At 42.8% G+C, this 14,190-nt stretch overlaps 1 protein-coding gene across 4 annotated transcripts in view; it reads left to right on the top strand.

Annotated features, from left to right (window-relative positions):
• Window positions 1-13,920, top strand: part of CSE1L (chromosome segregation 1 like) — a 147,426-nt gene extending 133,506 nt beyond the window's left edge. For 3 of the 4 annotated variants that reach the window (XM_033963261.1, XM_033963262.1, XM_033963263.1), the window contains exons 23-25: window positions 6,052-6,198; window positions 8,445-8,676; window positions 12,785-13,920. In XM_033963261.1, the coding sequence (XP_033819152.1) occupies window positions 6,052-6,198; window positions 8,445-8,676; window positions 12,785-12,874 (469 nt within the window). In that variant the 3' untranslated portion in view covers window positions 12,875-13,920. The remainder of the gene's footprint in view (window positions 1-6,051; window positions 6,199-8,444; window positions 8,677-12,784) is intronic. The other variant, XM_033963264.1, reaches the window with a different exon arrangement.
• Window positions 13,921-14,190: the final 270 nt, after the last annotated feature.

Here is a 14,190-nt window from a genome sequence, read left to right as displayed (position 1 = left end):
GTTTCAGTTGATAGTGCAGGCTTGGGGGCAGCCCCTGATGGACCTGATGGCCACGAGTGGCAACGCCAAAGTGCCCCGCTTCTTCATTCGTCGCAGGGACAGTCTGGCCGAGGGTCTGGATGCTCTGGTCCAACCGTGGCCAACGGAGGGGCTGTTGTATGTGTTCCCTCCTTGGCCATTAGTGGGCAGAGTACTTCTTCGCATTGTTCACCATCCGGATCTGGTGGTTCTGGTGGCTCCGGATTGGCCTCGACGTCCGTGGTATGCGGATCTGGTGAGGCATCTGGTGGCGGATCCTCTTCCTCTGCCTCTCTTGGACGATCTTCTGACGCAGGGTCCCATTCCCATGTTCGACCCGTCTCTCTTCTGTCTTACGGCTTGGCTCTTGAAAGGGGTCGCCTTAGTAAGAAGGGATATTCAGATAAGGTGATCTCTACGCTCTTGGGGTCCCGGAGGCTTTCTACCTCGCGGGTTTGGCGTCTCTTTGAGGGGTGGTGCCGGGGAATGGTCTCTTTTCGCGCTTCCCTGCCTACCATTCTAGAGTTCTTGCAGGATGGCCTGGATAGAGGCCTGGCTTGGTCTTCTCTCCGGGTTCAACTTGCGGCCCTGTCGGCTTTTCGAGGGTTGGTGACAGGTCAGCGTTTGTCGGCCATTCCTGATGTGATTCGCTTTTTGCGGGCGGCCAAGTTGCTCAGGCCTCCCCTACGGCTCTCTGTTCCCTCTTGGGATCTCAATCTGGTTCTCTCTGTTTTGGTGGCCATTACTTCCGCTAGGTGTGTTTCTGAGCTACAGGCTTTCTCTTGTAGGGCTCCCTTCTTGGAGTTTTCTAGGGAGCGGGTTGTTTTGCGGCCTGTTCCTTCCTTTCTGCCGAAAGTAGTTTCTCCTTTTCATGTCAATCAATCGGTGGTCCTCCCAGTCTTGGGTAGTCGGGAGGGCTCTTCTGAGCAACGGCAGCTGCGCAAGTTGGATGTCGGTCGGGTCCTTCGCTCTTATGTGCAGCGGACCCAGGAAGTCCAGAAATCCGATCATCTCTTTGTCCTTCTGGCGGGTCCTCGTCGGGGGGCTGGCGCTTCTAAGGCTACTATTGCGCGCTGGATCAAGGAGACGATTGCTTCCGCTTATCTTCTGAGACAGAAGCCTGTTCCGGAGTTTCTCAAGGCTCATTCTACTCGGGGTCAGGCAGCTTCTTGGGCTGAGTCGTCGCTCGTGCCTCCAGTGGATATTTGTAAGGCTGCGGTTTGGTCCTCCTTGCATTCCTTTGTTAGACATTATCGGGTAGATGTTCAGGCGCGTTGGGACGCGGTGTTCGGTGAGCGTGTTCTGTTATCGGCCCTGCAGGGGTCCCGCCCATGAGAGGGACTGCTTTGGTACGTCCCATTTGTAAAGATTAACCTCTACTGGTCTGGAGAGTGCTAAAGAAGGAGAAATTAGGTTCTTACCTGCTAATTTACTTTCTTTTAGCTTCTCCAGACCAGTAGAGGTCCCCACCCTGTCTGTTGTTGTTATTGTTGTGTTGTTGGGGCTGTTTCGCGGGCAGTTTTTATTTTTTGCTGCGGGTTCTAGTATTTTTCTAGGGCCGGGGAGAATTAAAGAACAGCGGCTGTGGCTCGGCTGGCTTAGCTGGCAAGCTTTGGGGACTTTTTCCTTCGGGTATTTCTCCTCTGCATTTTCCAACAGCATTTGGGTATGTTAGTTGTTACTCCTGTTCGGAGTATTGTTTTCTTTCTGTTTTCCAGTTCTTGGTTCTGCTTGGCTATTCGGCAGACTGAGGTAAATAGAGAAGGGAGTATATTATATACTGTCCCACAGTTTTGTTTTCAGTCTCCACCTGCTGGTCATGATTGGATATATACCCATTTGTAAAGATTAACCTCTACTGGTCTGGAGAAGCTAAAAGAAAGTAAATTAGCAGGTAAGAACCTAATTTCTCCATCTGCTGCAGTGCATCAAGAGACACATCCTGGTTAAGTAGTCTAGATGGTGCTGGATTGGCCTCGCTGACCCTGGTACAGAGATCTGGTGCGTCTGATGAAGGGTCCTTCATTGAGTCTTTGAAATCTGCTCCATCTGTTGGTGCAGTGTCCGTTAGTAATGCTGAACCTGACTCCATTCTCACTTAAGCTTGACTCTCGAAAGGGCACGTTTGAGTTGGAAGAGGTTTTTCCCCTACAGTCATCAAGGCGATATTGAAGTCACACCAGCAGTTTCTCTTTGGCATACATCTGGGTATAGTTTATTTTTGAAGCATGGTGTCTAGAATGGCATGGCAATTTTCCATTCTGCTCTTGAGATTTTGGCTTTCCTGCAGGATGCTTTAGAGAAGGAATGGCCTTGGCATCCCTGAAAGTGCAGGTGGCGCTTGTATGTGTTTGTGATCCTATGAATGGGATGCCCTTTATTTATTAAAAAAAATTTATATATCGTATACAACTATGCGGTTTCCATATGACATACATATAATTTTGTTTCCCTCCGATTATCACATATAACATAGACATGTCAAGACAACATCATTAATCATCCCTGTTATAATAGAGATAGAGCACAAATTCGATCAGTTCAAAAGTACAAACAAGCTTTAAATCGTACATCGATGTCAGAAAAATTCTAGAAGGTGATTATCAACTAAAATACATCTTAGCATAAGAAGGCATTGGCAAACAATTGAGTTTTCAGCATTTTCTTAAAATTCATCCTCCCCATACAAAACTGCAGGATACCAGGCAAGGCATTCCATAATTGTACGCCAGCCACAAATATTGATGCTCCGATCCTAGCATGCATAGTCGACATTCTACCCTCTAAACTTAATTTCATTCCATTTACTTCTCTAAGCTCTCTTCTCGGTTTATAGATCTGGAAAAATTCTTGTAAGATCTTTGTGGAAGCTTGATACAATGATGTTATCGCAACAATCTTTGCTTCTGGATGCGTTACGTTTTCTGAGGGGTGTTAAAATAATTTGCCCTCGCATCATCCAGTTCTTCCTCAGTGTGATTGAATCTGATCGTAGAGAATGACAGTGGAATAAATTTGTCCTTGTCCCCACAGGATCTGTCTCCATCCCTGTTCCGTCCCTGTGAGTTCTGTGTCTGTCCTATCCCTGCAAGCTCTGTCCTCATCTGCACAAACCTTGAACAAGGACAGAATTCACAGGGATGGGATGAGGATGGAAATTATCTCTGTGGGATCTAATTTGTCCCCATGTCATTCTTTCATCTGATGCTCTTGGTTCTCTTCATCCAGGCTTTTTGAGCCTTTGTCAGAATGTACTTTGAAAACAGTTCTGTTGGTGGCAGTTTCTCTCATCTGCTAGTCGTATGTGAGGTTTTTTTTCCAACAAGGTGGTTTTGCATGCAGTCCCTTCCTTTCACATAAAAGGCTGAGACCACCTTAGGAAGAGTCAAACTATTTTCTTGGCCATTTTGGGAGATGTGAAGGGCAAGCACCAATTGTCACTTTTGGATATGAAGAGTTGTGTTGGAATATCAGAAAAGGATGGAAGAATTTCAATACTCGGATTGCCTTTGTGGGGGGGGGGGGCACAAGAAAGGTGCTGCGGCTTCTAAGGAGACCATTGCACATTGGCTAAAGAAGGCTTTTGGGTCAGCCTATGTTCTTCAGGGGTACCCAGTGCCAGATGTTCTACCTCAGGCATATTCCATGAGAGGGATTGTTGCTTCCTGGGCAGAGTCCAGCTTGATTCTACCATCTGACATTTTGTTGTAAGGCAGTTTGGTCCCCCTTGCATTCTTTCATGAAGCACTATCACATTGATGTTCATGCACAGCAAGATGCAGCCTTTAGTGCTGGGGTGTTGACTGCAGGTTTCTTATGAGCCCACTCTTGATGTTGCTGCTTTGGTACTTCCCAAAGTCTGGACTGGTCTAGAGTGCCACTATGGAAGGAGAAATTACTGCTTACCTGATAATTTTCTTTCCTTTAGGCACTCCAGGCTAGTCCAGAACTAGTCTCTTTCAAGGGATAGGTATACAGGGCTCCTGTTGATACAGCTGTTTTCTTGTATGTAGTTTCTGTTATCTGCGGACATCTGTGATGGTTCAGGAAATAAATGCATGTATAGTCATTGTGTGGTGGTTTAAGACATCTGAGTCAAGAGTACAGCTATTTGGGAGACCCTTAAGGTTATCTGTTTTGCTATTTGTTATACTGGCCTGCACAGAGTGGTTTTTCAGCACAAAGTTAGGTGTTCTCAGTCTCCATCTGCTGGTAGGCAAGCATAACCCAACAGTCTGGACTGCCTAAAGAAAAGAAAATTTACAGGTGTACTCTAATTTCTCCTTAGCAAATATCATATATTTTCTGTAAAGTCTAATATAAGATTTATTCTCTGCAAACAAGCAGGTCCAATGCAGGCATATTTGATATTTTAATTCCTAAATAAAAATGTTAAGTGTTTTTCCTAAGAACAATGTTTTATAAATATACGTTGTAAATAGTTAAAGTAGGGGTTCATTCACACCAAAAAAACCAGAACAGGACAGTTGACAAAATCATAAATAAACGGGTCCCGGCGACCCACAATTGAGGTTTATTTTTCTCCGTTTATTTATGATTTTGTCAACTGTCCTGTTCTGGTTTTTTTGGTGTGAATGAACCCCTACTTTAACTATTTACAACGTATATTTATAAAACATTGTTCTTCACAGAATACGATTGTACCTTTATTATATTTAAGTGTTTTTCCTAAACATCATGTAATTATTTTCCAGTCTTATAGCTGAAGGAAGACTATTCCAGACAGGAGTGTCCAATGTAATCTATTTAATTTCTCTTCTCCATCCACCTGTAGTATATCTGGTTTGGAGGCTACACTTTATAATAGCAGCCCTGAGCTTTGGAGTCAAGTGAGCTTGCGTTGGACTTGCTTGTCTGTGGAGAAAGCAGTGTTGCTTACATGAAATGGTGGTTTTCTGTCAACAGCAGTCAATTCAGCCACACTTAACCCTCCGACCTTCCCTGCTTCAGCCCTTGGCACTTCTAAATTTTTGCATCCTAGCTAAGTTATGGACTGACTGATATAACTGGCATATTGAGTACAGGAGAATTTCTGCATGCTCATGAAAAACTGAGAGGCGTCTCTTGAACTGGGGGAAAGTTCCTACTTGGAGGATACTTCAGGATGAAGTATGGCTGCATTGACCTGCAATCACAAAAAATTCATGTTACAAGTAAGCAACTCCACTTATCTGTATTTTTCGCTCCATAAGACGCACCCTAAATTTAGAAGAGGAAAACAAGAAAAAAAACATTCTGAACCAAATTCTCCCTGCCAAGCTCTGCACCCAACCCCACACTCATTGCCAGGCTTTGCACCCTGTCCCCCCTCTGGTGGTTTAGTGGTAGTCTGGGACAGAGCACAGGGCGGGCAGGGAAAGGGCAGACGACTTTTTAAAATATGCAATGTCACCTCAGTAACATTCAGGCAGGTACATGGGACCATGCAGGCACGCCTGCCTTGTTTGCCGCTCTGCCTCTCCCTGCCGCAGCTGTCCGGCGAAGGAAATCCTGAGATTAAAAACAGGTACAGGAGGGGGAAGCTTACTGCCGAGGGGGGGGGGGCTCACTGCCACAGCCATCCAGCGAGGGAAGCATCGGAATTAAATAATAATAATAATAATAACTTTATTCTTATATACCGCCAACAATCTTGCGACTTCTAGGTGGGGGTAGCAGATCACTGCCGCAGCCGTCCAGCGAGAGAAGCGCCGACATTAAAAGCAGGCACGGGGAGGGCGGCTCACTGCTGCAGCCATCTAACGGGGGAAGTGCCACAATTAAAAACAGATGGGGGGTGTGGTATTCGCTCCATAAGACACACCCTTATTTCCACCCACTTTTTTGGGGGAAAAAGTGCATCTTATGGAGCTAAAAATACAGTATTGTGCTAAGTCCCACATTAGTTCAAAGTGGACTACATAAACTATAACTGGTCAATAACCAATAATTGACAGTTTACAAAACATTAGCAGCTTACAATAAATATCAAACACTTGAGTACTAACACTTTTTTAATAATCTTTATAATAGAATGTTTGGAATGGTTTTGGAAAAAATTGTCATTCCTGAAATACAGAAAGTTTCTGGACAAATAGAGAAGAAGATATGTGCTGTTGGCATTACGAAAGTATTAACAGAGTGCCCTCCCATGATGGATACAGAATATACTAAACTTTGGTAAGGATAATCTGCAGAGTGGTGAGTACCCTTTGTATAGACAGTCATATGTTTCAGATTCCATTTCACCTTATCTTGTTCCTGATTAGTTTGAAGTGCCCAGCTTTCCCTTAGATCTCCAGTGCTGTAGAATTATTCACAAAGATAATATGTATGAAATCTGATAAAGAGCAATTTATAATTTACTTCCCCAGTATTTGCTGAATGCTGAGGCTTATTTTAGAGCAGTCCATACATAGGATTTATCACCTTCTACCAGCCAATGGAGACTGAGAACTAATAACCATGATTACATTATTCAAGTATCCTGTGTAGTCCTCTAGAATCATAGAAAATGATGACAGATAAATGTAATGAAGACCATATGGCCAATCAAGTTTATTAAGAAATTTTCTGTACTGCTTAACTTATGCAGGATGTAACGGAGTCTGCCTTTTCATATCGTCAACTGTTTTTCTTCCTTAGAGACCAGCAAATGGTAGATGATGCATCTTGAGTAGTCTGTGACTGATCCACTAGTTTGGGTGGGAGGGACTTAATGCTGGCTGTTGATGCTGTTTTGTGACCAAGAAATCAAAATTTTAGAGAAGACACTAGTCTCTTCCAAGAGCTTAGTCTAGTTTGGCTATTCCTTTGCTCAGGGATGGTCTTCTCAGGGTTGAGAATTAATTTATGCTATGGCAGCCAGGCAGCAAGAGCATTGAGACCCTTTTGTAATGGGCCTTAGATCTATCAGAAATATATTGTCTATGTAGAAATAGAAGCTAATCTTGAAAGTTTACATTAGGGTATCTAAAGCGCTGAGAGAGATTTTAGAGAAGTGAGAGATTGGATCACTGTAGTTACCCCACAGAAAAAAGTGAGGAGAGGGGTTAGTGGAAGCAGAATAACTGAGAATGAACAATCCTGAACCAAAAGATGGTGAAGAAGTGAATGATCAAGTGAACCAGAGCTATATTTCCCTTATCCAGAGTAGATTGGCATTAATTTAAAAAGGAGTTGCTGTGTCTTCTGAAGGACCACCTTAAGTCAGGCCTATAGAGCTAGTAGTTTCCAGTGCAGAACACTGTTCTGGGACAGCTCTTTTCAGGGTAGTAAGAGAGGTGGCCAGAAGGCTCAAACTGGAAAAAACAGACTTCCTTGGACCATACAATATGAATTTTAGGAGCCCAAGCTCTGGTTCCCCTAGTGGAAGACACCTGTGGCAGCTTTCTTGGATGTGGGCCTAAATAACCTCAAATTGTTGGGTCCTCAATGTCAGGATGGTTAGTCAACGTTTGCTTGTCCTCTTGCTAATGGCTTCATAGAATCTCCTTGCTGGTTTCCAATAAAGGCATTGGTGGTCATGTACTTTCATTTGGAAACGGGAAGGGACCCATCTTGGATCTCAAGACTGAACAAGGTGCAGAAGATTCAAAGGTTTTGTATGGAGATGCTGTGGTCCAGCACAAGGGATTTCTTACACTTTTGGATTTGATGGAAGTATACCTGCATATTCTGATTTGAGCAGAACACCATCCATATGTGCATTTTGCAATTCTGGGGAGTCGCTTCCAGTTTTGTGTGCTTCTGTTTTGCCTGGCCACAGCTCCAGGGACCACCTTGAATGTAACAGTGGTTGTGGCAATGTCTTTGAGAATGACTGGTCAATTGGAGCAAAATCATTCCAAGAGTGAGGTCATCATGGTTCACATGATCTAGTTTTCTGGAGGAGCAGGGCTGAGTAATCAACTCATTAAACAGCAATAGAGTATCCGGGAACCCTGTTCAACACCTGACAGTGTAAGAGATTTATTTTAATAAACAGTGATTTAATTAACAGCACTAACATTTGCACTTTTAATATACAAACATTAACAGACATTAAAAAAAAAAGTGTTAATTTTATAGCACTGCAGCCTGAATTGCGCATCTAAACTCTCCTCTCCCCCTCCCGAAAGCCCTAAGGGCCTACTTTTAAGGATGCTTTTGATAGTCTAGGTAGGACCGTAAAAGACTATTCCCAGCTGCTCCTGCCGTCCTGTCTTTGCTGACTCTGGCTTCACAGTTGTAGTCGCGAGTTGTAGTCGTGCGTTTACATATTCGATTTCAATTTTTTAAACTTGCCTTTCCTCTATTTAAAAAAAAAAAAAAGTCCAAGCTGAGATACAGCATAAAGCAATTGCTCTCAATTGTTTGTATGCACTCTGATTTCTAGGTGTTTTGTATGTTATGTCATGTCATGTCTCATATTTTTACTCCCTTAGGGCTCCATTACTGCAGGCCCTGATTGGTCTTTTTGAACTTCCTGAAGATGATACTATTCCTGATGAAGAACATTTTATAGATATAGAGGATACACCAGGGTACCAAGCTGCATTCTCGCAGCTTGCATTTGCTGGGAAAAAAGAACACGATCCTATTGGTCAAATGGTTAATAATCCTAAGATTCTTCTGGTACAGTCTCTACATAAACTCTCTACAGCATGTCCTGGAAGGGTAAGTGGGTTTCTGGTTTTTAATGATGTTGAGCTTTTTCATTGAACTTGAATTCTGTTCTCAGCTTTCAGTTAGAGAGAAAATAATTTGTCTGCTAGGTATCAGAAGTTAAAATTGCTTACCTGTAATGGGAGTTCTTAGTAGACTGATGGGGAATGCAGCCACACTGAATGATGACTTGCTTCTGAAAGAAGAGTGCCATACACAAGGCTCTATCTCAGGGAAGGGCTAGTAGATTTTTTTTTTGTTAGCCAAGGTAAGATGATGCAGTTGAGCCTTTTTATATGTCTTAATAATAAAGAGCTTAACATTCACCTCATCTGTTCTGTTGCCTGGTAGGGGGCAGGGTTAACTGCTAACCCTCTGTGTGCCCCTTATGAGATTGTGTGGACATCTTTCAGGCCTATATGCACATTTTCAACATTTTCCTATGACGCTTCAGGATTTGCAAGCCCTGATGTTTGAGGCAGACTTGGATTCATTGTTATCACAGACACATGGTTTAATGATTCCCATGAATGAGATGCAGCAGTACCAAGCTATAATCTTTTGGGGGGAGGATAGAGAAGACTGAAGAGGTGGAAGAGTTGCACTTTATGTGAAAGACATTATTAAAATGGCTGAAATGCAAGGAGCCTAGGGAAAAGAGGAAGCAATGTGGATCATTCTGGAAAGAGAAGATGAGATCTGTATCTCACAGGCATCATTCTACAGACCCTCAGGTAGAGAATGACACTGTGGCTGTAACCCTTGGCTAGCCCGCCGAAACAGTGGGGGGAGAAAAAGTGTTCATTGCGGGTACAGGGACAAGGCCGTCCACCGCCCCCTGGAGCGGTGAATGGCCTTGTTCCCACAGTTAAGGGAGAGAATGCGCGCGGCCCTCTCCCTCCTTCCTACCTACCCGAATCTATCTATCTATCTCCCTCCCTCCCCCTTACCTTCACAGCGCGCTTTCAGATTGAATAACTTCAAAGCTGTCGGAGCCTGCATTCAGTCACGTGCGTCTGTGGGCGGAAGCTTCTCCTCTGATGCAACTTCCGCTTGCGTCAAAGGAGAAGCTTCTGCCCACAGACGCATGCTACTGCTCGCAGGCTCCGATGGCTTTGAACAAGTTAATCTTAAAACGCACCGTGAAGGTGAAGGGAGGGAGATAGATTTGGGTAGGTAGGAAGGAGGGAGGGGGCCGTGCAAGGGGTGCCGAAGGTGGCGAGAGGGAAGGGTGGTGGAGGAAAGGAACAGACGCTGAAAGGAAATGGGGAACAGATAGTGGGGAGAAGACGCTGAAGGGAAATGGGGAACAGAGAGGAGAAGACACTGGAAGGGAAGAAGACTGAGATGCCAGACTATGGGGGGAGCGGAGGGAAGAAGATGGGTGCCAGACCAATTGGGGAGGTAGGTGAAGGGAGAGGCACAGTAACAGAGCAAATGGAAGATGTAGAGAGAAGACAGACAGTGGATGAAAGGAATTGAATGAGAAGATGAGGAAAGCAGAAACCAGGCAACAAAGGTAGAGAAAAAAAATTTATATTTCTTTTTTTCTTTTTTTTTGCTTTAGGATAAAGTAGTATATTAGTTGTGTTTATAAAAATTCTCTAGTTCAGCAGCCAGAACTTTGATTTGTAATGAAGGAATAAGCTAAATATTGCAGTACTGAGGCTTGTATGGATGCTGTGGGGACGGGCGGGGATAGGGTGGGGACAATGATCGCGGTGACAGGGACAAATTTTTTCCCCATGTCATTCTCTACCCTCAGGCACAAATAGATAGCTGGATAAACTGGATCAAAGACATGGTTTGAAAGGTCTAGCTACAGAATCAGAAAGAAACAGAGAGATCATGGATGCCTGCCAAAGTGCCCTACTCAGATAAATGGTAATGAAACCCAAGAGAGAAGGGGTGTTGCTGGACCTAGAGCTCACAAAAGGAGAAAATGTTTCTTACATCTGGGTGGGTGCTCACCTAAGTAATAGTGATCATCATTTAATATGGTTTGATAACTAAAGTGGAATGCAAACAATCAAAACTCAAATATGCTGATTTTACCAATCCTATCAGCTCTTACTTCAGATACTCCCTCATTTTGCTGGATATAGGAGAAGTAGAAAGGCAGTGGTCTAAGCTGAAAGGAGCTATAAATATGCTAGGTGTTTGATCCCAACCTGCAGCCTGGGTGTTGCAGAAATCTAAATTTCTTCAGAACACATGCTGCAGGCCCCCTAGTGGTAGAATCAGTTTCCATTTCTGCAAGCAGTCTGAGCAGAAGTCTTTTGCTGTTGCTCTGCTTCTATTTCTTATTTTTTCACTTAAAGTTTGTTTCTCGATGGCTTCAGTGCCTTGAGACTCATCCCCAGTAGTAGTCCACTGTTGGAGAAAAGGACGCAGTCCTGTAGAGCTGGACTGCAGCTTCACAGAGAAACTCTAGTGGATCTGTGTACCACCTTCTGGAAGTACCCGGGGTCCCTCCCGTGGAGTTTGCTGGCCAGTGTCCCCATAGTCACAGGTTCTAGCTCAGGCTGTGTGCATCTGGACAGAAACCCACCCGAGTTTCAAAGCACAGGCTGTCTTTCCCACCCCTGACAACGTGGCAGATGATCTTTAGGGGCAGAAGGTATAGTCGGTCTGTGGCCGGCTAGCAGTCCAAAGATCTTTAATTCCTATTTCTGAGGCAGAATGTCCTTTTTCTCCACTGAGCTGTTTTAAAAATGCTGACAGACAAAAGCACTACAGACACTGTGAGTACCTCCATTATTTCCTATGGGAACTTTGGGAGTGGCTTGTAAATTGATTTAAACTCCGTTTTTCACATTTCTGTGTTTCCCACCTCCCCAGACCCCAAATTGCTATTTTTTATTTTCGGATTTTGTTTATTTTTGCCGTTTTTTTTGTGCAAATTCTTGACCACAGCCAACTTGTATTTTAAAATAGATCTTTTTTTTCTAACTTTAAATTCTGCCTGAAAACCCCCTTGATTTGACTCTGAATCGATTAGGTTAACTCCCCAGCCCCGAATCGATTGGATTTGAACATTGATTGCACCGGATGGGTGCCAGATCAGCGAATTTGAGATGTGTGCCGTAGCATTCCTGGGGAGGGGGCGAGAGCTTCGGACTTGCCTCCTCCATTTCCTCTTGGGCTGGTGAGCTGGCCTGGGTCCGTGCCTTCCAAAGAAAATCTCGTCCAGGGGTCGGTCTGGAGTTTCTGGGAGGTGTATTAGGAGAGAGAAGCGAGGAGAGATATTGAGAAGAAGCAGAATGAACACACTTGTAGGTCAGCAATAAGATATTGAACTGTATGCGATGGCAGATAGGAAGCCAGTGAAGTAACTTAAGGAGAGGGGTGGCATTTACTGCTATATTCTTCTCAGGGAATGGTGGCATCAAGCGGAGTTCCTCTGGCAGCCATATTAATCAAGCTCCTCCCTTACAACCACCTGGCCTGGCAGGACTTCTTAAGGATTTATTTAATAGATCCTTAGAGATAGATGGGAAATGTTACATAACACTGGAGACAAGTGGATGTGGTCATGCTTCACAAAAGTAGAGAAAGAGGAAAGAAGTATTTTTCACAAAGAGGGTTGTAGATGCCTGGAATGCTCTCCCTTTGGAGGTGGTGGAAACAGAATGGAAGAATATTTGAGAAAACCACATAGGATTCCTATGTTCTCTTGTCCTCTAACTTTTTCTGTTTCCCATACTTGCTTATGTGTGGTATTGTGGTTTTAGAAGCTGGGAACATAAGAGGTTGCCTCCACTGGGTCAGACCATGTAACTTAAATTTATAATAGGGCTCATCAACTCTGCAAATATTTTGAAATGGTTGATACAGTGATTTTTACACCTTAGAACTAGAGCTTTGCTGCTTTTGATTTTGGAAATCAGTTGGGGAAATCATGTCACTGTGTTATGGTGCATACTACACTTTTAATCAGAGTAATTTTGTAGCAAGAGGTCTGGGTTTTAAATATTTGAATTATAAGCAAATCTTACCAGTATCTGTCTTTACTTTGAAATTATAGGCTAAGAACTTGCTAGTGACACAATTGAACTTTTGCTCCAGTATTCTGTATAATACACAGTACAGATAATACGATTTTCTAATTCTTTTGTAGGTCACATCTATGCTGAGCACTAGTTTGAATGCAGAAGCACTACAGTATTTGCAGGGATATCTTCAAGCTGCAAATGTCACACTGCTCTGAAATCTATAGGTTTGAAAACCTATTTGGGTATAAAGAACTTTGCCTGCTCAGCAGAGCTAACAGGAAAAACAATAACAAATTGTTCCTACTTCAGAACTTATCATGGCATCCTTCTTGTCAGATATTCTAGATGTTGCTTTAATTGGAAATTGGAAGAGTTGATGGACTTGAGTAACCGCGTTTCCATTTTATTTGAAAATAATAGCAATGACAGTTAACTTATTGTACAGATTGATCCAAGTTTTGCATTTGCAGTGTTTACATAACAGTTGGAAATTATGGAAAGCAATGGTTGTAGATGTCATTTCCTGTCTGTTCCTATTCATTATGATGCTGTTATCTGTATTTTTGTCTAATTTTTTTCCTTCATCTGAAATGTGAATAAATAAGATGCATTTATTTAAAATATCTAGTGACGTGCACTTATTGTTTTAGACAAAAGGAGATAAGATCTCTATTGCAGACTTCTGTAACTGAGTTGTGCTTTCTTTATTGCATCAGTGTGCTATTTGTGAATTCCGTCTAGTCTGGTGTCTTAAAACAAATTTTGTGTTTTGTGCTAAATGGTGCAGTTATTTGAAAGGACAACTATAGCTTTTGTGTATCAAGCTGTAATTTGTAATTCTGCTGTTTGTCTTTTTTCCTTGTAAGTCTTACAGTGCAAGACTTTTCAAAATGTGAGCTGTTCAACAGTGGAATGAGCATCTTCATTTGCAAGCTGAGATCTTTGTTAGGTTTTCTTTGTTATATAAAGGCATTTTTAACAGAGGGGCAAAGAGGAACTGGAGAACAGCTTTTCTGAGTGTGTGTGTCCTGCCATTTTTGTTAACTTGTTAATCTAGCTACTGGTTAACTATGACCTAAGCTTTATACCTAATGGTGACACCCACAGGATAAGACTAGGAGATGAACTGATGTCAAAATATTTACACCTGTATATTTACCAATTTGCTCTATCTGGTAAGCAGTGGAAACAAAGTTACTGTATAGAGGTGTTATTTTTTAAGACATGGAAATTTATAATAAATTAAAAGCTTCAGAATGAATTGGGTCATCTTTCTTGGACAGCGTTCCATATACTAAAGTTAATTTAAGATTCTAAATGTTGCATTGTGCATGAATGTTTTGGGATAATTAAAAAAAAAATCTGCCAAAATAACAAAAACATTATGAAATGAGAGCTCCATTTTTTTATACGATGATACTCCAAATATGCAGTGAGTTTTCTATGGCACCTTAGAAATTCTCTAGATTAGAGTAAGAGTTGAATCTAGCTATATTCCAAGGTTCCTGATTTGTGACTTGAGGAGGAGGTA

Source organism: Geotrypetes seraphini, chromosome 11, assembly GCF_902459505.1.
Source record: "Geotrypetes seraphini chromosome 11, aGeoSer1.1, whole genome shotgun sequence".
Classification (NCBI taxonomy): domain Eukaryota; kingdom Metazoa; phylum Chordata; class Amphibia; order Gymnophiona; family Dermophiidae; genus Geotrypetes; species Geotrypetes seraphini.
The sequence above is the reverse complement of the archived record's forward strand: the minus strand, read 5'-3'. Positions and strand labels throughout refer to the sequence as shown.